This window comes from Miniopterus schreibersii, assembly GCF_964146895.1.
Source record: "Miniopterus schreibersii genome assembly, chromosome: 9".
Classification (NCBI taxonomy): Eukaryota; Metazoa; Chordata; class Mammalia; order Chiroptera; family Miniopteridae; genus Miniopterus; species Miniopterus schreibersii.
In genome coordinates this window covers 60,894,997-60,921,702 of record NC_138118.1, presented here as the reverse complement: position 1 = coordinate 60,921,702, position 26,706 = coordinate 60,894,997, and the positions used below count along the sequence as shown (strand labels likewise).

General features: G+C 39.8%; 1 protein-coding gene across 2 annotated transcripts in view; it reads right to left on the bottom strand.

Annotated features, from left to right (window-relative positions):
- Positions 1-26,302, bottom strand: part of ASB4 (ankyrin repeat and SOCS box containing 4) — a 65,247-nt gene extending 38,945 nt beyond the window's left edge. Inside the window, exons 1-2 of one of the 2 annotated variants that reach the window (XM_081146295.1) lie at positions 26,035-26,302; positions 16,333-16,632 (exon numbers count right to left, since the gene is read on the bottom strand). In XM_081146295.1, coding sequence (XP_081002421.1) covers positions 16,333-16,632; positions 26,035-26,221 — 487 coding nt within the window. In that variant the 5' untranslated portion in view covers positions 26,222-26,302. The remainder of the gene's footprint in view (positions 1-16,332; positions 16,633-26,034) is intronic. The other variant, XM_081146296.1, reaches the window with a different exon arrangement.
- Positions 26,303-26,706: the final 404 nt, after the last annotated feature.

Sequence of the window (26,706 nt, the reverse complement as noted above, 5' to 3'; positions counted from 1 at the left end):
AACACCTGTCAACAGTCCCGGAATCAGTGTTTAATATAATGGGCGTTGGGAAATGCATTTCTAGACAATACAAAGATAAGAGGTGGGAAAAGATCCACACATGAAGATCCATGAACTCTTGTTTGAGTTCCCTAGAATCAGTTTGGATTATACTCCCACTTAGTAAATGAGGGCTGATATTCGAAGAGGTTACATCTTAGGCTCACTCATGTCGACAGTGATTGGGGTGGGAAGGAAGGTGTAGTCAGGATGTAAACCCAGGGTGTAGTCAGGATGTAAGCCCAGGCAGCCTTACTCAACCACCTATCCTCTCAAGCACTATATTTGAATTTGTCTTTCAAATCAAGCCGTATCTGACCCCTTGGGTCAAGTACCACCACTGATCTAATCGGCTGTGGTGGGGAAGGACCCAATGATACAGAACATAACAACCTAAGCGTTCCCTTCATGAGAGGCTGTGAACAAGACAGTTCTGGAAGGGGCTGAGCCGGTGGCAGTTTTACTGACTGATAACATCCAGCCTACAAAGGGGAGAAGAGTCACAGGAGGCAGCAGGGCAGTTCCATGAGGGTTCTAAGTAGCAAAGGAGAGGCAGCACCACCTAGTGGGGAAAGCCGGGCTCTGCACCGATTTGCGTTCAAAACCCCGCCTCACCATTAAGCAATTTGTCTACAGCTCAGTGTTTTAATCTGCAAACTGGGATAATAGCATTAACCCCATAGGACAGTTGAGATGATTAAAAGAGAATACGGATAAAATGCCAGGCATGCAATAGAAATGCCATATCCGGTTATTACTTTTAATTATTAAATCCAACCAGACCTTTTCTGGGGTCTTTTATTCAAGCTCTTCCTCCTGCCTCAACCCAGGTTAATTCAACTTTGCTTTAAGGAGTGAATGTCCTTCCTGCCTTTGCTACTCAGTTCTTTGCCTTCTTAATTAGGGTGTGTCTAACCGCTGGCTGCCAGGGCTTCTGAGGCTGCTGGTAGCAAAGGCAAAGGATGCTCCCGGGCCTCCCCAGCAGTATTTAGCCCTCTGTGGCTCTCAGTGGGGTGGGCTAATAATACCTCTTCTTACTGCCAGTGAGATGTTTTATCTCAGAAAAGAGAGGGTCCTTTCTGCTTCTGTACCCATTAATTTCCCAATTAGTAGGAACGTCAGGAAGCTGGGTTATGCTTGTGTTTTCGGCTCCAATTCTGGTGCTTTGGCCATTTCCCCATTTGTGTATTTTCATGGTTAGCTTAAGGGAAAACTGAGATGGCTCTTGTTTGATTTAGCCGATTTACCTCCAAATCTGGGCCCTCGCGTCTCCTCCTAAAATTGTTTATTATTTATGGAGATCACAAAGAGAACACTTGCATTTCTGTTTATAAACCTGGTATCTTTTGCTAAATGGTGTTTAAAATGTTCAGGGGATAATAAGATCCAGGCTTTTCTAAGTAAGAAATAAATCAGAGAGGTGCTGATAGAAGAAAAGAAAGAAGTAGTGCAGGCCCAAGGAAAATTCATCCTTCAATTTCTGGTTTCAGAGGCTTCTAGTTGTAAAGCAAAGATAATACGCCCAGTGCAAGTCATACACGGCCTTTGATCAGAGAATTTAAAGTAGGGAGAGCCCGTGGGAGAGGGAAACCTGTAATAGTAAAGTGAAGAGAGAAGGCTGTAATTAACACTCCCTCTCAAGGAGCACTTGGGAATCCTCTGGGCAGCAGTAAGCAACCCAAATTTAACACAGTAGACCTGGGATAGTCATACAGGTGAGAACAAAACATTTAGTGTTCGGATTTTTTGTTTTTAATTCCTGGCAGCTAAGTTTAGTGTTGGGGATATTTAACTTGCACTCTTTGCTTCTATTCATTTTAACCTTTGCTATATCACTTTGTTAGAGGTAGAAATTAGAAATTGATCAAAGTGTTGCTTTTAATTAAAGAGTTTAATTTTAAGGAAAATGAATTAATGGATTTTTAATATATCTTTTTCAATCACTTAGCACTCCTTTATTGGAGCAAATCCAGAACCCACCCCTCCAAAAAAAAGGCATTATACTTAGAAGGAAAAGATCAGCTTCTGTGTTGAGGGTCTGCTTTGCAGCTCCAAACCCTCTATGTACCAGGAAATGGCAAAATGGGGATAAATTACTGCTTTGGGGAGAGCCCTTCTGGAAGAAGCATCGACAGTTCTCCATATCTTTTAATTAAACACACTTCTAATATACCCTGAAATCTTCTCATAATTTTTTTTTCAAGAAAAAACTTTTAAAACATCTTAAGGTGGTGATTTTATTTACTTTTTGGCTAATGAAACTCTAATACAGCATTTAAACTTCTCTTTTCTGCACACACTGTCAACTTAACACGCACTTTTCTCCTAATTTTTTCATTAGCAAAATGTATACAACATTCAGCAAAGCTCAGTAGGACCATCATGGACTCAAACCACACAGAACAGGGCCCTGCTAGAATCCCACCAGTTGTGTGAACCGGGGCCTTATCCAAGTTCTCTGAGTTCTGATTCCTCATTTATAAAATGAAAAGGAGAACATGCACCTCACTTGGTTGTTGCAAGGATTAAATGAGACATTTTCTTTTAAAGTACCTGACATTTCCACACCCTAGATGCTTAATATACATTATTTTCCTTCCCGTTTTCCCCTTCACAGGCACATATACCAGCAACATCAATTTCCTTTGTATAGAAAGCCGATGCTGTTAACTTTATTAGGCTAGATTTTCCATTAAGCATTTATTCTTATTCATTAGCTAGAGGACTGACGCACAGAGATATTAAATTATTTACTCAAGTTTAATGAATGAAATTGAAAACCTTTTTCCCTGCTTAACATGACCATGCCCTTTTCAGTATGCAGAGCGTTGCTGCATTTATTCAGAAGCTTTCGCTAAGTGCTTTAGTTTGGAACACAGGATTAATGAGCCCAGAGACAGGGCGCTTGTCACCATGGCAACCCCACTAGCTTTGCCCTCTTCCAAGCTCCAAGAGGGGATGCAGGCTTCACTCTGGCCTGAGGTATGTAGCTGGGTGTTCTTTTTCATGTATTTGACTCCCCATTGCTGCCTCCAATTACTCCCTAATTGTCTTGAAAAAATAAAAATAAACATCCTTGCTTCTTTGGGGCTCTGCTTTTTCATCTGCACTACCTGCCCTCCTTCCTGAATACATGTATCTCCCCATCAGTTTCTGAAGACTTTGGAACATTATGCCTCTCCACCCAAATTCTAGGTGACTTTAATGGCCACACAGATGACTACCCAATGCCCTGGTCTCTCAGTGCCCGGATCTCATTTTTTTTCCAGTGACTTTCTGCTCTTCTTTGACCTGGTGACTCGCACCCACAGTCAGACCTGGACTGAGTCACTACCTTCAGTTGATCAGGCTCCAGAAATTCCGAATTCCCGCATTCGATTCTCTGACAATAACCACCCACCTTCCCATCTTGGTTTCATTGGAACCCCTCTCAGTGTTCTCTTTGTCCATTAGATGTGCCTGACTTTCCTTCCCTCCTATCCAGCTTAGTTCCATATTCCATCATTTCAATAACCCTTTTGCCCAAACCTTAAACTACCTCCAACTCTTCATAGCACCTGCCTGGTCCTATGCAGCTGAGAGCTACATGGCAAAAATTACACTACAGGTGAGGTGCCATCTGTACAAGTCTGGTACCACCATAAAGTCAAACATAAAAACTCAACTGGGTCCTCAAGACTGCTCAGCAATCCGCCATTTCTCTATTTAACTTATTTCCTCACGCTCAATAATTGCCTCAAACCCCTTTTACTCCTCAATCTTTTAACCCCTTTTCCTCTCTCTTCACTCTTATTTTACGTAGACAATACCTTTCAGATGGAAGCTTCCTTAAAGCCTTACTCCCATCCTCTCATTTTTTGCCTCCAGCTACACCAGCACAGGTGTTCTCTTCTCTAGAGGAAATCCCTCTACTTGGTTCTAGATCCCATGTCCCAAACTCAGAATCCTCACATCGTAAATTATCTTTCCTCTCTGTCTTCAATGTCTGGTCCACTAGGGGATTTTGCCATCTTAAAAAAATAAATAAATAAAAAATTAAAAAGCTCAGGTTTCTGTCATTTTAAAAAATTTTCTCAGGCCCATTTCCCTTTACATCTATCTTCACAAACACTATTTAAAAGGCTTGTTCACCTCACAGACAACTTCCTTTTTAGTTATCTATCCTTTCCATCCTGATTTCTCTATTCATCCCTCAACTGGCTGCTACGGTCTCCAAGTCCTTCCATGTCACTAAATCCAATGGGAACTTTTTAAGTCTCAACTTACTGGATTTCTCAGTAGCGTTTGACATTTCAGGTGTCTCCCTCCTTCCCGACTTAGTCTTCATAGGAGAAAAGAAGCAATGAGTGCAATAGGCCATAAACTCAGAGTCCTTTTGCCAGTAATGTTGGTGAAATTACTTTGGTTCAACCACACTCCCTTCCCTAGCTCCAGCATTTGTTCTTACTTGAGTATTCAATAAAAATTCAACAATCAACAACCAATATGTACTATGCGCTGGACTATGCTGAGCAAATTCTGCTCTCACAAAATGTATAGTTTAGTGAGGGAGGAAAGTAATCAAAGAGTTAAACAAATAAAATATTAAGTGTCACAAAGGAAAAGTACAATGTGCTACAAGAAGACAGAAAAACATAGGGACCTGCCTTAGTTTAAGGGAATTCAGGAAGAGTTATCTTTGAAACTGATGTCTGAACTAAGGCCTTAAGTCGGAGTAAAAGTTAGCTCAGTCAAGAGGAGAGGGCAGAACATTCTAGAAAGCATTTACACTACATTTGCATTCCCAACCCCTTTCCCTAACTTAGCACCTAGAATACTGGAATCAGGCCTTGACCCTCCAGGAAGAAGCCTGGCAGAGTTTTCTTTGGAGGATCTTACCAGTGTAAGAAAAGAGATCTACAGATACTATGTCAGGGATTTCTCAGGCAAAAGTCCAGCCACATCCCCCAAAGTGAAGCTAACAGTCAGCTAACCCCACCTTTATACCTAGTTTCCAAGTCAGCTTTTAGTCACTCAGTCTTAAATAACAGCATACAACCAAGGATTATCAAACATCTAAGGATAGCTTAGGTGGCTGACAGAGACAATAAAAAACAGAGAAAAACAATCTGGAGTAAATCTCCCAGAAAGTAAAGCGTAAAAATAAAGAAACATAAAACAGAAGAGACAGTATAAGGCAATTAGAGCAACAGTCCAAGGGTTCAATATATAAATAATAGCAATTCAAAGAAGAGAACCTACAAAAAATAGAAGAAAAGAATTCATACAGTGAATACAGGGTGGGGCAAAAGTAGGTTTACAGTTGTTCTTATGGAAAACAATACAATAATTAATCAATAATACTACAGGAATAAACTCTATGTCTCGCATACTCACAACTATAAACATACTTTTGCTCCACCCTGTAATTCAGGGACATTTACCAGAACTGACAGACAAGCACATTTTGGGGTTGAAAAGACCCCATACAGTGGATGCAAATAAATGCACCAAGGCAGACAATCATTGAATTTTCAGAACATCAAAGACAAAATGCAAATTCTACACACACACCCCACACTCCCCACCTCATCGGAAGATAATAGGTCACTTAGAGAGGATTAGGTAATAAAATGCCTTCTGATATATTAAAAACTGGCCGGCAATGGAGCAATGCCTTCACCACTCTAAAAGAAAATGATTATCAATCTAGAATTCTATGCCAAGCCAGGGTAGAATCAATGCCTTCTGGGGCATGTGTCCTCTCTTGCAAACTTTCTCAGAAAGAAGATGCATGCAACCCAAACAGGCGACAAAACAAGATACAAGAGGTCCCAGGATCCAGGAAACTGGAAATGCAACGTGGCCAAGAGGCAAAGGGAACCTCCAGGCCGACTGACTGGGGAATGGGGTTCCCAGGATGAGAGTAGCTGGAGCAGGTCTGAAGGCTCCAGAGGGACTTTTGCAAGAAAACAAACTGACAAAATAAGCGTTGAATTAAAATATTTTCAGAAAAGATTAAAACTATTGGCAAAATTTGGGGCGTTAAAATAGTAATGACGCATAGAAAACAAAAGGAAGCAAACAAATAAAAAGAGACAATTAACTCTAGGGAAAACAAAATGTTGTACAAAGAAGGAAAAGGCATCCTGGTTTCGGACAAGCCTCATGGTTATAATCTAACTGCCTCGTGAGAGCAGAGGCAGGACAGGCACCCATATGGGGGCAGGGGGGTGGGTAAGAAGGAGAGAAGCCAGGTCCTCACCTTCCACTGAGACGAATCAATAGACCACCAGAAAACTGCTTGTGTTGCTACTTATTCCTGTCGGTTCTGTGCATAAAGAAATGGTATTTATTTAGCAACATGGAGATAAATATCCAACTCCTCAGCGAAAATAAGTGAAAGTGATCGCCTCTGAGGAGGGCAGAATCAAGAACTGCATTTTTTCATATAGTATCTTCTTAATGTCTTTTAATCAATTTTTATATTTCTTCCACCCTTTGGTTGAATATATTTTCTGGGGCCCTTAAGTTTCTGGGGTATTATAAATCTATCTTTTCTTGCATTATAATTTCTCGCTGCTTATTTCCGGTATACAGAAATGCAATTGATTTTTGTATATTGATCTCAAATGCAGTACCTCTGCTAAACTCAATTACAGAGTCTAACTATTTAACTTTAGAGTTTCTTGGTTGGGTTTTTTGGTTGTTGTTTTTTTATGTAGACAAACATAGTGTATGAATTAATGGCAATGTTACTTCCTGCTTTCCCATCTTCATAATTTTTTTGTTAATCTTCACTAGAGGATATTTTTTTCCCATTTTTTTTTTTTTTTTTTTTTGAGAGTGGAAGGGGGAAGGGGGAGAGAGAGAGAGAGAGAAAGAAGGGGAACATTGGTGTGAAAGAGACACATTGACTGGTTGCCTCCCACATGCACCAAGACCAGGGCCTCCGGGGAGCAAACCTGCAACTCAGGGACATGCCCTTGACTGGGTGTCAAACCCACGACCCTTTGGTGAGTGGGCCGAAGCTCTAACCACTGATCCACACCAGTCAGGGCCCATCTTCATACATTTTATTTATTTTTCTTTTCTCTTTGGGTCGGCAAGGACCTCCAGGACGGAGCTGAGGAGATGTGGCGAGAGCAGCCAACTAGTTTCAATTCTGATGCTGACATTTCACCATGAGGTAGACCATCCACTTTACAAAGCACTGCCTAAGGCAGTGGTGCCCGAAGTGTGCTATGATTTCATGGGGAACATTCTTTCCCAGGCTGGAGTGCCTGCTGCCTGGCTGGGTGCATCACAGTGTATGCAGAAGAAAAAAACGATGACAGCACAATTAGAGAGAGTTAATAGATGTGGCAGACAGACACAGGTAATCTGATGGAGCGAACTAATGAAACAATATAAATTTAATGATAAAGTACAAAGAATTTCCCTGAATGACAGAAGGTACTGAATCTGGAAATTGAAAAGATACTTTATTCCACAAATTTGTTATACAATGCTTAATATCAATACCCATCTTAATTAAGCTACTAAAATTCAAGGAAATTAATTCTTTAGAAATATCACATAAGTGGTATTTCTGCCAAGAATATTTAACTTGGATCTGATAGTGAGAAAACAATCCAGTAAATCCAAATTAAGGGACATTTTGGAAAACAACTGTCCTGAACTATTAGAAATATCGATGTCATGGAAGAAAGAAAAAGACTGGGGAACAGTGTGGAATTAAAGTTGGTTAAGGAGGCATAGCTGTGTGTGATCCTGGATTGGATCCTGAATGGAAAAAACACACACAGATGTAAATGACATTACTGGGACCACTGGGGAAAATTAAATGTGGGCTGTATATTATATAAAGTGCTATATGCAAGTTCACTCATTCACGGCAGAATGGTTGGAGACGACGCTTCTAGAAGCATCAGCGACCAGAAGACGTTTCTTTTTAGAGTCATTCTCTGCCATCCCAGAGAAGAGGTCTCTGGGCAGATGGAGGTCAAGAATTTGTTTATTATTTACTGTTACTATTACCTTCTATGTACCACAAATGATTTTGCCATATTTTTATAGGGATAAATTAATTTGTATAGTGATATAAAGTTTCCTTTAAAATTAAACTTGGAAGTAATATCAACTTGAAGACAATATTAAATTCATATTGTGCAAATGGTACTAACAGTAGAGCAGATGGGGCAAAAATCCCCAAGTTGTTTGCAAATGACTAGGATGGTCAGACTTGTGCCATTATGGGAGGTGATGGGCTGGTGAGGTGTCTGTCACGCCAGCATATCCATTTCTCGACTAACCTAGAAGAAGTCCAGTGACATCTTGCCTTACTAGGTTCGCACCATTGAATGGAGACTTTCTTAACATGCTGGTAACTTGTGTCACTGTCACACCAAGAACCAGGGGACAGTCCCTTAAAAGGCACGGCCTCTTTTACATTGCCCTCCTGCTACACTAGGAAACATTTGAATTTTTATGGCTTTCCTGCAGTAACAGATTTTCCTCCAACTGTCAGGATTTGCCTCATGCAGAGTAAAGCAAGCGGCTTTTCTTTTCCTCTGGCAAAAGGAAATAGGTAAAAACAATATGCTGCTTTTCAGCCGGCTAAACCTGACCTGACTCGCTTTATTCGTAGGGAAACGCAGGATTCGGCTTGAGGACATTTTCATGGAGGTAAATAAGCCCTCTCAACTGATGAACACTATTACACTAATACCAAAGGAAACAAAGGCCAGGAGATGGGGGGCATTAAGTAGAAAGGCCAACAGAAAATTAGCAGACAAAAATACAGCATGGGGACAAAGCAGGCTCTGCAACACTGAGAAAAATAGAGAAAAGTCCTTTAAGAGAAAATTGCGTGCAATTTTTTGGCCTCAATTAGCCTTTTCCACAAAGAGCACTTTTCCACAAAGAGCCCATTAAATAGGAAATGAAATTACATTGGTTTTCAGTTGCCATGGCATTGGTTTTTCCTCTAATGGACTTCTCTGGTCCCCAGTTTAAGGTTAGCCTGACTTATTTTTCTTGTCTGAAGGCTGTCTCAACTCTCTCCGTCCAGCCACGAAGTGATGTATGTGACTCCTCAAAGTGCCTACCCCCTAATCCAAGAGAGAGAGGCTCTATCCCTCAGCTATCTCCCTAGAGACTGAGAGGGTAGGACTGACCAACAGCACCATTTCATTAACCATGAAATAGCAGTTTCCATTTATTTGATGGCATTGGTTCCCATCCATGTACTCAGGGCTCCCAGATCAGTCAGAGACCATTTATTGAGTACCTCCAATGTGCCAAGCTCTGTCCAAGAGGCTAAAGACATAAAAATGCGAAAGAAAGGATGCAAGATGCTCATAGTCTTCTAGAGTTTCCAGACCAGCAGACTGCTCCAAACACTTACCTTCTCCTTTTCTCTATTTATCTATTCATAAAATTTCCCCCAATTACCTGATTCACAATTTTTTTTTTTTTTTTGAAATATTTGCTAGGTACTACTCTTAAAAAAAACATTTATTATCCTAGGGGGAAGGATCTAAAATAACATTTCCTCTTTTAAGTGGCTTTGTTAAGCTCACCATTATCTATGCTATCAAGTTTGACTGTGATAATTTTTATATTATTTTTCAACATGCATAATCACACATAATCTTTAGAAAAATAAATTTATGCAGCTCATACTCTCCTATAAACTTTTTTTAAAAAAATCTTTCCATGTCAGTGAACATTCCTGGACAACATAATTTTTTTTTAATATATTTTTATTGATTTCAGAGAGAGGAAGGGAGAGGGAGAGAGATAGAAACATCAGTGATGGGAGAGTCATTGATCAGCTGCCTCCTGCACACCCCACACTGGGGATTGAGCCTGCAACCGGGGCATGTGCCCTGACGGGGAACCGAACTGTGATCTCTTGTGTCATAGGTAGATGCTCAACCGCTGACCCAGGCCTGGCCAGGCTACAACATTATTTTTAATGTCTGTGGTGTGGAGGTAATACTGCTCAAAACTTTTCTATTAGATACACAAATATTTTTTAGTTTTTCAATAATATAAATGACTTTCTGAGGGCAAAAAGAAATCAGACAATTTTTTGTGACTAAATAGACTAAAAAATGAAAACTGCCAGTATACACATTTTTAAATTGTGGTATATTTTAAATGTATGCTTTAACCAATCAAATGCATGCAATAACCAAACCTTCTAATGCAAAAATAAAATACACTAAAACTACACTATTTTGAAGATTTTTACAGAATTAGAAAAATGTCTCTATTTCTAGTGTACTATAGATCATGTGATCGAGCACAATTCTGTTACATGATGAATGTCTTCTTGCTTTTTCTCCTCAGTTACCACTTTGACTCAACTATCGCCTTTTTGGTGACAACATCCATAGTCTGAATTTGAGGCCTCACCCAATTGAAAGCCCTGAACCAAATTAGGTACTCAGATTAGCACCTAGTCCCAGAGGTGAACTTTCTGAGTTAGAGACGGCTTTCAGCTTTCGGCACTGCCTCCCCTCCCATGCATTTACACTGCAGTGTGAAAGCACGTCCCTACAGGTGGTCAACATGCCCATTATCATCTTTTGGATCTTTGTTAATGTAATAAACAACAACAGAAGTATCTAATTGTTATTTTAATTGACATTTTACTGATTACCAATTCAGGTGATCATTGTCCTCTTTATTTGTCATTTTTCTCCCTGAAATATGTGCTCCTGTTCTTGGTCCGATCTTTCTTTCTTCTTTCTTTCTTTCTTTCTTTCTTTCTTTCTTTCTTTCTTTCTTTCTTTCTTTCTTTCTTTCTTTCTTTCTTTCTTTCTTTCTTTCTTTCTTTCTTTCTTTCTTTCTTTCTTTCTTTCTTTCTTTCTTTCTTTCTTCCCTTCCTCCCTTCCTCCCTTCCTCCCTTCCTCCCTTCCTCCCTTCCTCCCTTCCTCCCTTCCTCCCTCCCTCCCTCCCTCTCTCTCTCTCTCTTCTTTCTTTCAAATTCCTCTTAGTTGTTAACCTCCTTGCTTTAAGTTTTCTTTTTTTAAGAATAGTTTATTGATTTTAAAAAATATATATATCTTTATTGATTTCAGAGAGAGGAAGGGAGAGAGAGAGAAACATAAATGATGAGAGAGTCGTCATTGATCGGCTGCCTCCTACACAGATTGAGCCCACAACCCGGGCATGTGCCCTGACTGGGAATTGAACCATGATCTCCTGGATCCTAGGGCGAAGCTCAACAGCTGAGCCACACCTGGCCAGGCGGTTTATTGATTTTTTTTAGAGAGGAAGGGAGAAGAGAGAAACATCAATGAGAGAGCATAACATCCATCAGCTGTCTCCTACATGCTCCCTACTGGGGATCGAGCCCTCACCCAGGGCATGTGCCCTGACCGGGACTCGAACCAGCAGGGGCTCAGTGCACTGGATGATGCTCCACCAACTGAGCCACACTGGCCAGGGCCTGCTTACTTTAAGTTTTAAGATTTCTTTATGTATGAAGGATGTGAGCCCTTTGTCATGTAGTCTCAAATATTTTTCCCATTTTATGATGGCCTTTTAATTTTATGATCTGTTTGCCACACAGACACTGAATACTTTTGCTTCACCTAATTTATCTTTCTTTCCGTTATGGCTTTGGCCTTTGATGCCATGGCTCTAAAGAGTAAGTGTATCTTTAATGGACTTTCACTCTTTCTCCTGGACTGTTATCAGCCTAATCCTTCTAATTGCTAGGCAGTCTCACTCTGTGGACCGGGATAAAGGAGGTGGGAAAGAACTGTGTCCTCCTGGAGAGCTGTGTGGTAACACCTCTGTCAGCCTGCGGTTGATGAAGCCATCGAAATAAAAAGTCAACAATTAAACAAATATATAATTTATTAACAATCTAAAACTAAAAAGCTTGAAAGTTTAAATTCATTAACTAAAATCTAAACTAAAGTTAAATCTAACAATTATAAATCTATAAGTAAATGTGAAAGGTGGTGATGGCCACATGTGGTCAGGCGGATAAGGCCCAGCTGATGATGCCTGACCTTCTCCAGGTGTCTCTGCACTAGGCCTTCTTCCCAGGGTGGGCAAGGAGGACTGTTTTCTCCTTAATTCTCACAGGTCAGTGTTCTCCCATTCTTTCCCCATGACCTTTCCATACCTTCCCCTCTCTCGTCAAAATGTTCACCCTTTATGCTCTCACTTTTGGCTAATGACTTGGCCTCATACATTATTGGGGGGTGGGGGGGAAGCCATCAGATATGAACTCTACCATCATACCATAGCCAAATCTACAAATGCTCTGGCATTTAAAACATCTTTTACTTTAGCCCATCTGTTAAAATTGAGGATGTATCTTATGATTTCATCCTGCCTTAACTCCTCTAAGATTTGGACCTTTCAGTTATGCTGTCTCATGCATCTTCAACTGATTTCTTTCTATAAATCATTTCCTTCAGCATACGCTCATTTCCTTTATCTCTAACTGTAGATTATACTCTCCTGTGACCCCCCACAACCCCCATCAACAACCATGCTATTCTTTTGTTTTTTTAGAGAGGGGGAAAGAGAGAGAGAGAGAGATGTGGGAGAGAAACATCGATTGGTTGCCTCCCGCAAGCACCCTGACTGGGGATCGAACCTGCAACCTGGGTAAGTGCCCTGAACGGGAACTGAGCCCACCACCTTTTGGCGTATGGGAGGACACTCCAACCAACTGAGCCACACCGGCCTGGGAATCATACTATTCTTATGCTCACTTTTGGAGCCAAGCTTCTTTTAACAATTATTAACATATGCCATCTCTAGTTTCTAACCTCCCATTTACACCTGATATCATTCTAATCTGGCATTAATACCCACCATTTCGTCAAAACTATTTTTGTCAGTGATAACTCTGTCACTTAATCTAATGAATGTCTAATTAAACCTCTCAGTAGCTGTCAGTACAGCTGACCACTCTCTCCTTCTTGAATTGCCTCTTTCTTAGTCCCTGTAATGCCAAAATATTCTTGGATTTTCTCCAATTTCACTTATCAATTCCTTTTACTCTCATTTCTTAGTTCCATTCTGTTAACATTTAAATGTAAGAATTTATCAGGGTTTGGTCCTAGGTTCTTTTTTCTCTCTCTACACTGTTTATCTAGGTGATTTCATCGATTTCTTTAGCTTAATACAATCTATAGGCCAACAATTCCTAAACTTGCAGCTTTAGTCCAGAGCTCTTTTCCAAAATCCATATTTTTATGTCAAGTGGGTCTTTGACTTAGTCCCTTTGATGTCTCAAAGAGATCTGAAACTTCTTGTGTTTAAAACTCATCTGAGCCCGGCCGGGCGTGGCTCAGCTGTTGAGTGTCGACCTAGGATCCAGGCGATCAGGGTTCGATTCCCGGTCAGGGCACAGGCCTGGGTTACAGGCTTGATCAATGACTTTCTCATCATTGATGTTTCTGTCTCTCTCTCTCCCTCTCCTTTCCTCTCTCTGAAATCAATAAAGATATATTTAAAAAATAAAAATAAATTTAAAAAAATAAAATAAAACTCATCTGAGAGGATTCACTTCTAGATTAGAAGTGATTTTGAGAATTCATATAAATCTAGAGGAATCAAGTGAGTGGAGCATTAGCATTAGATTTTAAAAAATTATTGATTAAGAGAGGGGGAGGGGTTTATTCCACCTATTCATGCATTCATTGGTTGATTCCCATATGTGCCCTGACCAGGGATGGAACCAACAGCCTTGGCGTATTGGGAGGATGCTCTAACCATCTGAGCTACCCAGTCAGGGCGAATTGATTTTGACAAAGATAAAAGGTAATTCAATGATGAAAGAATAGTCTTTTCAACAAATGATTCAAAACAATTTTCAAAAACAACTGCATATAGATATCAAAACAACTGTACATCTACACACACAAAAAAAGAAAAAGTGAACCTCAACCCTTTCCTTACACTATATGCAAAACATAACTCAAAATGCATGAATCAAAGGCCTAAAAGTAAAACCTAAAAATTTTAAACTTCAAGAAGGAAAAATAGGAGAAAAATATTTGTTATTTGGGTTATTCTGAGATTTCTTAGCAAGAACACGAAAAGTACAGACCATAAGAGGTAAAAATTGATCAACTGAATTTATCAAAATTAAACACTTTTGTTCTTTTAAAGACAGGAAAATGAAGTAAAAAATGAATTTAAATATTTGCAAACCACATATCTAATAAAGAGCTGGTATCCAAAATATGTAAATAACTCTCATAAGTCAATAATAAAAAAATAAATAACCTTAAAAAAAAACCCTAAAGATATGAATAGACATTTCATCAAAGTGAATATATAGCTGGCAAATAAATACATAAAAGCATATTCAATATCCTTGGTCATTTGAGAAATTCAAATTAAAATCATAATGAGATACTATTATAGACCAATTAGAATGACTAGAATATATATATATTTTTAATCTGACATTACCAAGTTTGGCAAGGATGGAGAGCAACTCCTACACATTGCTGGTGGGGATGAAAAATGGTAAGCTACTTTGCAAAACAGCTGGGCACTTTCTTATAAATGTGACCCATCATCCCACTCCTAGGTATTTACCCAAGAGAAATGAAAGCATGTCCACATATGAACATGTGTGCAAATATTTATATCAGCTTCCTCCCCCCAAAATAAATTAGCTCAAACTTGAAGCAATCCAAATGCCCCTCTACTGGGAAGTTAATAAACTGTGTTACATCTACACCAGAAATTCTACTCAGCAATAAAAGGTCTAATTTACTGGTCAGTGCAACCACATGGATGAATCTCAAAAGCATTATGCTAACTAGGAGAAACAAGACTCAAAAGGCTACATATTGTATAATTTAATTTATATGACATTCTGAAAAAGACAAAACTATAAAAATAGAAATTAGATCAGCAGTAGCCAGGGGTGGGAGAAAGAGTGGGGGGATTAACTACAAAGGGCATCAGGAAGTTATTTGAGATGATTGTGGTGATGTTTTCACAACTATAGGTTTCTCAAAAATAGTGAATTTTACTGTGTGGAAATTACACTCTTGTAAACTTGACTTTTAAAGAACTGATATAAAGATCTTCCCCATATACATACTTATTCCTCAAATTTCCCCCTTAAAAAAAAATGACATCTCTATCCACACACTTTCTGAAGCCAGAAACCTACAATTATTCTTGCAATTTATTTTTCCTTCACTGTCCCCCCAAACCCATTTCTAATCCATCTTCAAATCACATCACTTCTGCTTCTAAATCATATCATAAATCAATCTCCTAATCTTCCATCCAAGTCTGCCCTTCGTGTGAATCGCCGTCCCTTCCCAGATACACCATTGCAGTCGCTTCCCTGATGGTCTCCCAGCTTCCATGTTTGCCCCCCTCCAACCCAATTTTTATATGACTCCAGAATGATGATTTTAAGTGAAAATTAAACCATGTTGTTTTCTTGCTTAAAACTTCTCAGTGGTTTCGTTTCTCAACCCCATACCTTGGCCTTTGGCAGGTCATATATGGTCTAACACACCCATCTTCTGACACTGCTCTCTCCCCTATTGTCCTTCCACAACCCACAGCCATGGTGCTCTGGCCTCACTAGCCTTCTTCCATCGTTGAATATTCCAAGTTTTTGCTCTCCTAGCAACTTTGCACATGCTATTTTCTAGACCTAGACTCTTCTTCTTATTGGATATATATATATATTTTTAATGGCTAGCTACTTCTCATTATAAAAGTTCAGCTTACATATCATATCTTCAAAAAAGTCGTACATTTTGTAATGGTTCACACATGACATTCTCTTTCATAATGCCTGTTTTGCTCCTTTCCCAATTGATAACTTTTTATTTATGAATTTATTTTGTTAACATTTACCTCACCTACTAGAATATAAGCTCCTTGAAGGCAGAAACTATTTTTTTCTTTTTCACTTACTTAGCACATTACCTGACATAACATAAGCGTTAAATAAATACTTGTTACATGTGTAAATTAACAAGCCTTCTACAATTAAAAAAAGAAAAGATTCCAATGAGATCATCACTGAATGACCTAAGCCAACATAACAAATCTGTCTCTTATCTATCGTCTATCTATCTATCTATCTATCTATCTATCTATCTATCTATCTATCTATCTATCATCTATCTACCTATCATCTATCTACCTATCTATCTATTTTTAGGGGCCTTGAATCAGGCTTAAGGCATGGAGATACCTACTACATTGTCTGAGATAAGTAAAGATCACCAAGTTTCAAAACCATGAATGTCAAATAGATGACAATGTCAGCCACCCAGAAAAGCTTACCTCTCCAAACCAATTGCTTGGCACAGAGAATGGAGCTTGGAGTTGTACAAAAGTGTAAAGCTGTGTGTCCACTTAAGGAGTAGCAATTGAGCTTTGCTCCATGGTCACAAAGGATCTTAACACAATCCAAGTTGGCCATTTCACAAGCCACATGAAGAGGAGTTTTCCCGTTGGGTCTACAGTTGATTGTAGCATTGTGGTCCAGTAGCACCAGAAGACATTCCACATGACCAAACAAGACAGAGAGATGCAGGCCCGTTGCCCAAGAAGACTTTAGTTTATAACTAGGCAACCAATAACCTGAAAAAGAAAGGGAAAGAAAGTTTAGTTTCTTGGGCTAGGATTTCTCCATGCTTTGTGAAGATTTTTACAGAGTATTTTACTTTGGTCACATTTATAAAATTGGAGGGAGAGATGGTTCAGAAGTTGTAAGCTAGTAGCCAATGGGTCTACAAATGGTTAGTTAAGTGTCATATTTGGATGTATAAAGTGGGACAGGTGTTCTTGAGTTCTTATTGTCTCTACTAGTCTCTATTACCTTGTTCCTTTCCTTACTTTGCCTTCATGGCTCTCCCAGGCATTTGAGTCTGAGACTTTCATTTATGGTTGTATTTTATTTTATATGGTGAGTTACACAAGACTCATATTTAAGAATTTTTAAAAATCCCAATCAGTCTTGAATGATTCCAAAGCTGTTAGTTACAAGCTTAAAATTTTTATTCTATCACAGCTCTTGTCCATATAGTTGTTGCTATTGTTGTCAATCTAAGGTGTGAATGTATTTGATGTCTTTACAAAACTTGTTACGCCAAGATTTTTTTGCCTGTTTGTCCGTTCACCCAATACCTTTTCCAAAGAAGAATTTAAGGCAACTCATACATTTTACACTATTTTTTTTAATAATCTAGAAAATAAGGGCAAAAAAAATAAGGTAAGAAAATAAAAAGAGGTCAAAGGTAAGATAGGTACACAAAATACATACCGTGTCTTGTATATCAGAACTGCATCACAAGTTTGCTTTTTAACTGCCTCGCAGGAAATAAATAGGAAAACATATGCTATGCAATTTAACTATGCCCACAGACTATATACAAATTAATTGTTCAGGAGAATCATAGCTGTTCCTAGAACTGAGATCTTAGATAAATTTTTTTCTTTTAGTTGTTGGAAATGTTCTCTGTCTCTCTTGTTTCTCTCTCCTTTTTCCTTCTGACCTCTGACTTCTAAACACTGGGCTAGTCCTTTTTATCCAAGTCTCCAATGATTGCCACATTTGACAAGCTATAACAAAAATAACTTTGTAAACCTTCTTTCCACGTTAATACCTACAGCCATGACTTTAAGCTCACTATGAGTGGGGAACAGAAAATAGGTACAGGAAGATGAAATATTGATGGCAAGATGAAAATGCAGAGATGACTCAAGAGTGTAGAAGAGAGTCTAGGGCTGAAACAACAAAATACATTAAAAATTTTTTATTGATTTGAGAGAGAGAGGAAGAGAGAGAGAGAGAGAAAGAGAGAGAAAAAAAAACACATCAATTTGTTGTTCCATTTATTTATGCATTCATTGGTTGATTCTTCTATGTTCCCCAACTGGGGATCGAACCCACAACCTTGGCATATTGCAACAATGCTCTAACCAACTGAGGTACCCAACCAGGGCTCAAAATACATTTTAATACAGATAAGTCAGAGGTTTGCTTTTAGGCTATAAAAATTCCACTATACACATACAACACAAGCAGAATATGGTTTAATGGTCATTTATTTGAGAAAAGACTTGGGGATTTGAGTTGACAGTAATCTCAAAATGATCCAATAGTGGGATGAAGCTGCCAAAAAGTTAATACAACCTTAAGCTACATTAATAAAAGTGCAGGGCCCAGGGCAAGAGAAGTGAAGTTGTATTCTTCACTGATTAGATGAGGTCAGAATAAATCTAGAATATTGTGAATACTTCCGGGCACTAGTGATGAGCACCTAGAGGGCACTAGAGGGTGAGGACCATGTTAAAAGTGGGCGTGGGGATCAGGTATTAAAATTCTCTCATTTAAGTGAAAAACACTACGAATGTGCTCCTCCTGGGTATTTATCCTACAAGTATAATCACTCATGTGTGAAATGCCCCGTAAGGGCCACCGTATTGCACAACTCCCAGGAACACCATTGTCATTGAACTCTTTGTGAAGGGTATGAAGCTCCCAGGAGTTATGAATCTTGGCAACCTGGCCTATGGACAAGATCATGCACTACCACATGCACACGCACTACACTAAAGCACTGCTCTTGAGGATTATGAACAACCTCAATCTTCGTCGATAGGAGACTGTGTACGTAAACTATGGTACATCCATACAATCGAATACTACAGAGCCGTTACAAAGAAGGGAGCAGTTCTGTGTATACTGATATGGAAAAATCTCAAGACATACTGTTGAGGGAGAGACGCAGGGAGCTGAACAGTGCGCAGAGTGTGCTATCATATGTGAATATATTTATTAACACCTAGAACAAGAACTGGTTACAGTGTTGGCCTCCAAGAACTGCGGTTTGGGGGACAAGGCCATAGATTTACTTGTCCTTGAGTGTTTCCTTTGAGCTTTTAAATTTAGTGCCTTGTGCATGTATTATTTTTTATAAAAATAAGTAGAATTAGAATAAACGAGTGTCTCCCTGTCCAGAAGGGGAAAGCAATTTCATTTAAAGAGGCCATTTATAGGGTCATGCACAATGCTCATTAATCCTGAGGGAATGAATGAGCCCAAACTGAAGCTTATTTTTCTGCAGCCCATGTTCTAACACACACACACACACACATTTTAATCCCTTTTCCAACCCATCAGAATTCTAGGGCCATTTTGCTTTCTCTTCTTCCCAACTCTCCTGTTATCTCAATCTGCTCTTTAAAAGGAAATCCAGCCCTGCCGGGCGTGGCTCAGCGGTTGAGCGTCGACCTAGGATCCAGGCGATTGGGGTTCGATTCCCAGTCGGGGCACATGCCCGGGTTGCAGGCTCGATCAATGACTCTCATCATTGATGTTTCTGTCTGCCTGTCTCTCTCTCTCCTTTCCTCTCCTGAAATCAATAAAGATATATTTAAAAAAAAAAAAAAAGGAAATCCAAAGTTAATGCACACTAAGGTCTAAGAACTGAGGATGGTTTAAAGTGTGATCCTCTTAGGATTATCTGAATTTATCTAGAAATCTGTATTCAACAAATAGAATTAAATTCTAAGATACTAATTTGAGATTATAGACACTGAGAAGGGAAAATATTTGGCTATATGGACTTTTCCTGGCAAAGACACATAGTGTCACAGATAGCCTGGGCTGGGGAGTACCAACACTGGGCCTGTAATGTGCATATGTGTGTAAATAAATATGCACACACAATATATGTGTCTGTGTCCATTTATACATCTTTATGTAACTATTACATTGAATCTGCATTCAAAAGAATTGTTAAGCTATATGATCTGCAACCTACTTTTGATAACGAATGAATCACATTTAACATTAATACTCAATCCGTCATTTTAATACTCAAACTTCCCCAACAAGCCCTTTGCAAAGGCAGCCTTTTTCTAACTGTCTTGGAAAGAAGCTGGTTCCAGGTCTGAAACCCGGGGTGTGTTTTGCCTGCCGATTAGCAGCAAAGATTAAACAGCTCTCTACGGCCGCTGCCTGGAAATTCATGCCTGCTTCTGCAAGGGAAGAAAAATGATCTCAGAAAGGAAGCAGCAGAGAGCTGATTAAGAAAACACCATTTTGATGTAAAATCAAAGACACACAGAATGTTAGCGCTGGAGGGAAGATTATCCAGTCCAAGCCTTTCATTTTCCAGATGAGAAAACTGCCACTTGTTCAGCCTGCTAGAACCAGAAGTCTCCTGCCTCAGTTCAAGCTGATGGACTAGGGATATCTGCAGGGCAGGGTTTCCATCTATCTTTGTCTTTGTGGAAGCAGAACAGGTTGAGCTCCAAGCCTGCTTCACAGACCTCGAGGAAGGAAAGCAGCTCCCGAGTAGCACCTAGAGAATCTATCCTGCCCATTTGTTACACGAATCAGTCATCCTTGGCCCCTCAGTTTCATCTTCATTTCCTATAATAATTAACTAGTATATTGGGCTGGGACAGCCTTAGGTCCTGGAATTCAGCTGACCCCTGTATGGAATTGTGCCCCTCTCCTAGATGGGGATATATGTAGGTGGGTGACAGTAAGACACCTTCACTGGTGTCCCCTAGGTGGCTGAATGGAGAAATAGTAAGAGGCCAGACGGGTGGAGGCAATCAGGGCCTCCTGAAGTGTATCTTGAAGACGGGTTGCAGAACTTTGGTGGTGATGTGAGGGGAGAGGGTGGTTCTGGATAATTCAACTCTGAGCATAGTGACAGGAACAGCCCATAGCCAAGAGGCCACCCACATACAATCACCACCTTAAAATGAGGCTGAGGCCACAGGTCACTGTGTACCAAGTGTGGAAATGAGCAACAGTGTCCTTTCTGCCACACCTGCCCTCACTGAGGACCAAACCTGAGGCAGAGCCATCTTCAAACAACTGCAGTCACACGGCACCTATTAACATCCTTGTGCGCATGCTGATAGGTCAAGAGATTTGAATTTGTCTTCCAAAATATAATCACCAACAATCACAGCATGAGGGAAATATGGTTAATCAGGCAGATTCATTTTTCACTCTCTCCTTGTTTCCACAGCAGAATCGTCCCAGGCTTTCAGAACCCAGAATGGGATTTATTTTTAGCATTTGTCTTTGAAAGGGCCCCCTCTGCTCACCTCTGCAGAGGCCAGGCTGCCGTCTGATTACGTGCTCAGACTGCACAAAAGACAGGGGTGGAGCAGAGACTGGGAGCAAAGCCTTTGGGGGGTGGGGTGAAGGAGCCGCTCCTTCCCCCAGGGGCCACCATGCACACTCAGCCCCAGGTCGACAGTCTGTGCAGGGATGGCCCCTTGCAGGTGACCTCTGCTTGAGCAAAGAGCATAACTGGGAAGAGAACACAGATTTTTTTTCTCCTATGCAAAAATCCCACAGAGAACTCTCAAATCCAGGCCATGGCCATGTGGATTTAGAGCACAGTTACCTTTTACCTTTCCCCAGGCCATGACCTATTATCTGTATATATAATTTCCTCTTCATAACATCGGAGATTAGCAGCATGCACGGGATTTAGAGAGGGTCTTGACGAAGCCTCCACTTTACAAATAGGATAATAAATTGTACAGATTAAGTAGCATAAAGTACCCTTGTTTGTGTAACTAGCAGACAGAGATCAACTCAAACTCTGGTCTCCCCCCAAATCTTAAACAGCCTTCGATAATCTGAAGGCGACATCCAGTTCACTTCTTAACCAACATCACTTGTAAGTGAATTTTAGAAGTTTGACCCCTACAAAAATGTGCAGACTAATCGTGTGTGTGCTGAATTTAAACCAGAAACCTAAGAAAGCTGCCTGAGTAGCTGAGTAGAAAGCCCCTGGCTCGGGAAATCTGGCAAGGAGCAAAGTGTTCGGGCCATCCTTGGGAAGAATTGATCCTGTTCCAGTGCATGGGGGATGCACACATCTCTGCTAAACCTTCAGCTAAGTCTGAGCGCTGCCACAGTTACCAGCTACAGTGTTATCTGAGTCCAAGGAACCCACACCCGAGAAGCTTCTGCCGTTACAGCCAAAGGTTACACACATTGCTCGTGGCTGGATTAGCAGACATTTGCTCCGACTGTGTCCATGTATTTACACAGTCTTGAAGGATTAGAGACCGCAGCACAGTTCTTGGCTATTTGTTTATAACTAATATTTTCAGGATAAATCTCATAGTTCTCCTAGGAGATGGGGAGAGGGGGCAATAAGCTTGACATGTAAAATTGAAACAAAAAGAATTTGAACATCAAAGAATGGAAAAGAACCCTAAGATGGTCATAGGAGAGCAGGAGAGCGAATTTCTGGCAAAGAGGAAAATTAGGTGAAAAAGAGATTATTCATTAAGAGAGTGGAAATAAGAGCATTTAAGGTATTTGGATGGCAGTTGCTACTTAGTAAAGTAGACAGAGTACTTGCCAGAAAGTTTTTCAGTGAAATCATTCATTGGTTATTTTAATTAAAAAATCACCACCGACCAAAGAACCTGTGGCTGTGGCCATAAACAAAGTACTTAAAGTGCATTAACTGATTAATAAAAGGACTCTGATTAGCCTTGCTGACTAGGGAATTTTATCCCAAAGAGGTAAGTGTGATGTTCTGCCTAGGTCATTTATAAGCCTAGACTCATACATCTGAACGAAGATCGACATGTGTAGTTGGAAAACCTTTGGAAACGGTTTTATAGATGTTCACTTTTCCACTATTCTGAGAACTAATCTGAAGAGCTTTGAGTCTTCTTAGAGACCCTGCTTTCACTCTAAATACTTCGTTCTTGGCATATAATAAACTTTGTATCATTAACATCCTTGGACTATTCAACTATTTGTTGCATTTAGCAGTTAAAAAGTTGTTCATGTGTTTAACTTTCCCTCTCATCATTCCCATTTTAAAGTGATCATCTGGGAGATGTCATTTTGCTTACTTGTGTTTGCTTTTAAGACCCATATCTCTGCCATTCTCTAGGAGATATCTCAAATGGCAACCAAAAAGTTTTCGATGTTTGCTTTACAAAGTGTGAGAGGAGTTTTTTTAATTAATAAAATATGACCTTATCTGAAGATTGGATTGTGAAGTTTAAAACAACTTGAAACAATACAGTGAGATATGACTTTAAGAATCATGATGAGGTGCTGGGGGAGGCAGGACCCACAGTGTGAACCCGAGTTCTGGAAGCTGGCTTCTAAATCTGTTCTCTGTCACACGGGAAAGAGAAGCTGCTCAATAAGATGGGGAAGCAGAAGTGAATTTTCAGATGCTTGGTTCTAAATTTGCTTAGGAGGTCAACTTTTGATTGCTGGTGTGCCAATTAGATTGTGTGGATTTGAGGGAGCAATGTTTACATCCCAAGTTGATTTCTTTGCCAATAGAATTCTGAGTCACCTTTCCAAAAATTATAACCTAACTTTCATTCTGGCTTAGACATACTATCTTTAGGAGGGAAATATGGTCACTCTCAGAAATCCCGTGAAAAGTGCTATAATATGTCCTAAAAGAAATAAAAATGGTTTGGGATTAATTGTGCGGCTGTTGATTTTCTGCAGGACAATCAAATGTTGAAGATAGATTATATTATTAATTACAGGAGCAAATTTAAAGGTAGCATGGTATCTGCTATAGGTTTTACACATTGCCTTATTTTAAGCCAAAATTAACTGAAACCTGAAGGACGATTCTCAGACTTTAAAAGTAAACAAGTAATGCTCTGTTTTCGTATCTGGATGCTGGTTACATAGGTTTGTTTATTTTGTGAAAATTAATCAAGCCGCACACTTATGATTTGTACACTTTTCTGCATAGAGTTTTTCAAAAGTGCTTTAAAAAAATAAAAACCTAAAAAAACTAGTGCGTAACAATTCAACATCCAAGAAGTCCACTGTAGTTTAATAAAGTCTCACAAAACTTAACCCAACCACATAATCTTCGAGGCCACACACACAAAAAACGTCTCATTAGGATCATTCAGAAGGGAACTGCACTCTAACTAACTAACTAAGTAACTAACTCACTCACTAGTGTGGCCTGCTCAGCTGTTCCCTAGGAATTCCTCTGTGACTTAAGAAATTGATATAACCACTTTGGTCTATTTTGCTTGGCTAACAACTGGGATTCTATTTATCATTTCCACCCTGACTGAAATATTAAAGGATTGGTAATGAGGCTGGAAGATGTGTGAAAAACTTGGAGGAAACTTTGAAGAAAGGTGAGGTTTTAATTCAGGTTTCAGGTTATACCCGTATCCATATCAAACAGAGAGGAAGGGTATTTCTTTCTATACACACACGTGTGCATGTGCACTCACACATGCACACAGACACACACAGTTTCCTGCATGCACCCTGAAGATATGACCATAAATCCTATTATTCCTGCGCATATGTCCACCTGGGGTGCATACAAAGGAACTGTTCCTGTCCTTTCCCTGGGGAGTAATTTGCTGTCTCCCTCATTGACAGCCACATCCCACAGTCCAAACTCTATGGAAACACCCGTTCAGCTCTATGAGGACCATGGAGTCGGCTCATGCTGACAGAAAAAAATTTAAAATGCATTTTCTTCTCAATCAGGGGTGATGACTCCATTGGAAGCAAGAGAAGCAACACCCCTCTTCCCGGAGCCTGGCCCTAAAACTTCCTTTCTCACAGCCTCAGAGCCTTCACGTGATCAGGAGATGAGAAAGGGCAGGCTTCGTAATCAGGGGCAACCGAATCACCCACTGACTTAGACCTAAGTTATTTTACATTGGGCACAAACATGAGTTTTTAAAAAAACCCTTAAACATGTATTGAACGTTCAGACCGTCTTTCACCGAACACATTCATGTGATGAAAGTAGCCTCACTCTATAGTATCCACTCTTTCTTTTTAACAGAGCCCTCTATCAACTACTTTTTAAAAAACAGAACTCTTTTGTATCTTCCAGTCAAAATAGCCGTGCTAATTGATTATAAAGCCTTTGAGTAAAAATTATAAACACAGTAACTGGCCTTGAATATTCTATCCTTCAGAACTCGCAGAGTGTTTAAGAAATTAATGCAGAATTATATACTCTTAGCATTCGTTGCCGAAACTTGATGATGATTTCTATATGAGTGGAAAGCATCTTAACATGAAAAAAGAATTGCTGCCTCTCTCTAAAGGCCACACACAAGACCTTTTATCATCTATTTTGTTTAAACAGAAGTGATGTTGAACATGGTGTTTGTTTGCAGTCCGCTCACCAGATGGCCTCGCTACTCAAGTTCCCCCAGAACTAGCTGATTTGGGAAATCAGAATCTGTACTCTCCTAATTTATTTCTAACTCATTAAGCACGAGTTCCAGAAAATCCCTTGATTGAAAAACAGTCAGTTCTGATTTGCTGTCATCCTTAGATCTTCATAAGGCAGATAATCTGTGCTAAGAACATCTACCGTTTTAATCTGTTTATTCAAGGGAAAAAGTTCACTTTTTGTTTTATCTGGTTTCAGCTTTCCTGCCTAACGTGAAAGCTCATTAAAAGGATGAGAACCGTCAAAGTGCACCAAGGCGCAGCCCTACCCACTCCTTAGCTCTCCAAATGGGGGCCCAAAATCCTCCTGCTGATCGAGGTGGGCATAGAGATGATATATCTTTAAGTGGCTGTGTTAACAGAGAGTTATCTGCCTGTCCCCGAGCCAGTCAGACCATCTGGGTTAAATCTGAGCAATCTCTTTAGCCAAAGTCTAGAGATGTTTTCTTTATTCTATGTCACTTCAGGCAGAAGAAAAGTTAGAAATAGAGGGAAAGTGCATTACTAAATATGATTGGCCAGGATTTCCGATTCCAGGGGCAGGAACAGAGAAATTAAAAAGACAGAGAAGAAAACACAATAAAAAAAAAAATATATGTACACATATATATCGACCTGTATCGCGATCTAGTTTAAGAGAAAAAGAAAAGATTAAATTAGAAATATTTTTAAAATGCACACTTAAATAATAGCGCTGCTGATTTGAGATTGGGTGGCTGACGCTGTGCATTAAAAAATATCCATCTTTTGTCGATGTTACCAATTACACCTATAATTTTTACCTTGTTTATAAGATGCCAAAACCATATTCTCATCTTCAACTTCAAAAACCGTGTCCACATCTATTTGCCTTTGGATTAAAATGGCCTTCAGTTTCCCGAAGTCATTTGACTTTAGAGCCTCGAGGAAGTTTCTCTTAACGAGCTTGGCAGCCGCGGAGGTCGCGGCCGGGAGAGCGGGGCCGTCCATCCTTCCTCTGCCTCCCACAGCTTCGCTGGGATTTATCAGGAGAGCCACCAAGCACCCGGGCACATGCTGCAGAGCCCACAAAGTGTCGGCTAATTTTATCCCGAAGTTATGCTGATCCGTTCTATTTATATAGGGATCATTTTTAACTTCAAAATACCCTTCTTGGCTGTCGCTGCCTTTTCAGGTCTTTAAAACTAGCTCTATATTAACTGATCCTCGAATAATATACCATGCCAACGCGAAGGAAAACCCTCACGGTCCATTTCAGAGAGTGAAATGTCACTGTTATATGATCAAAGTAATCATGTGAGATTTAAAAGCTCTTAATGCTTCTTTTTCCCTCAGTGAAAACATCTGGTGCCCAACTGGAGGTCCAGCCTTGCTCTGTTTAACCAATAGCCCCAAAGAAAAATGTGTTCCAGTTGCTGGATACATGTGCTCCTGAAAAGCTGTAATAATTCTGTAATATAACTCTGCAAAATCAG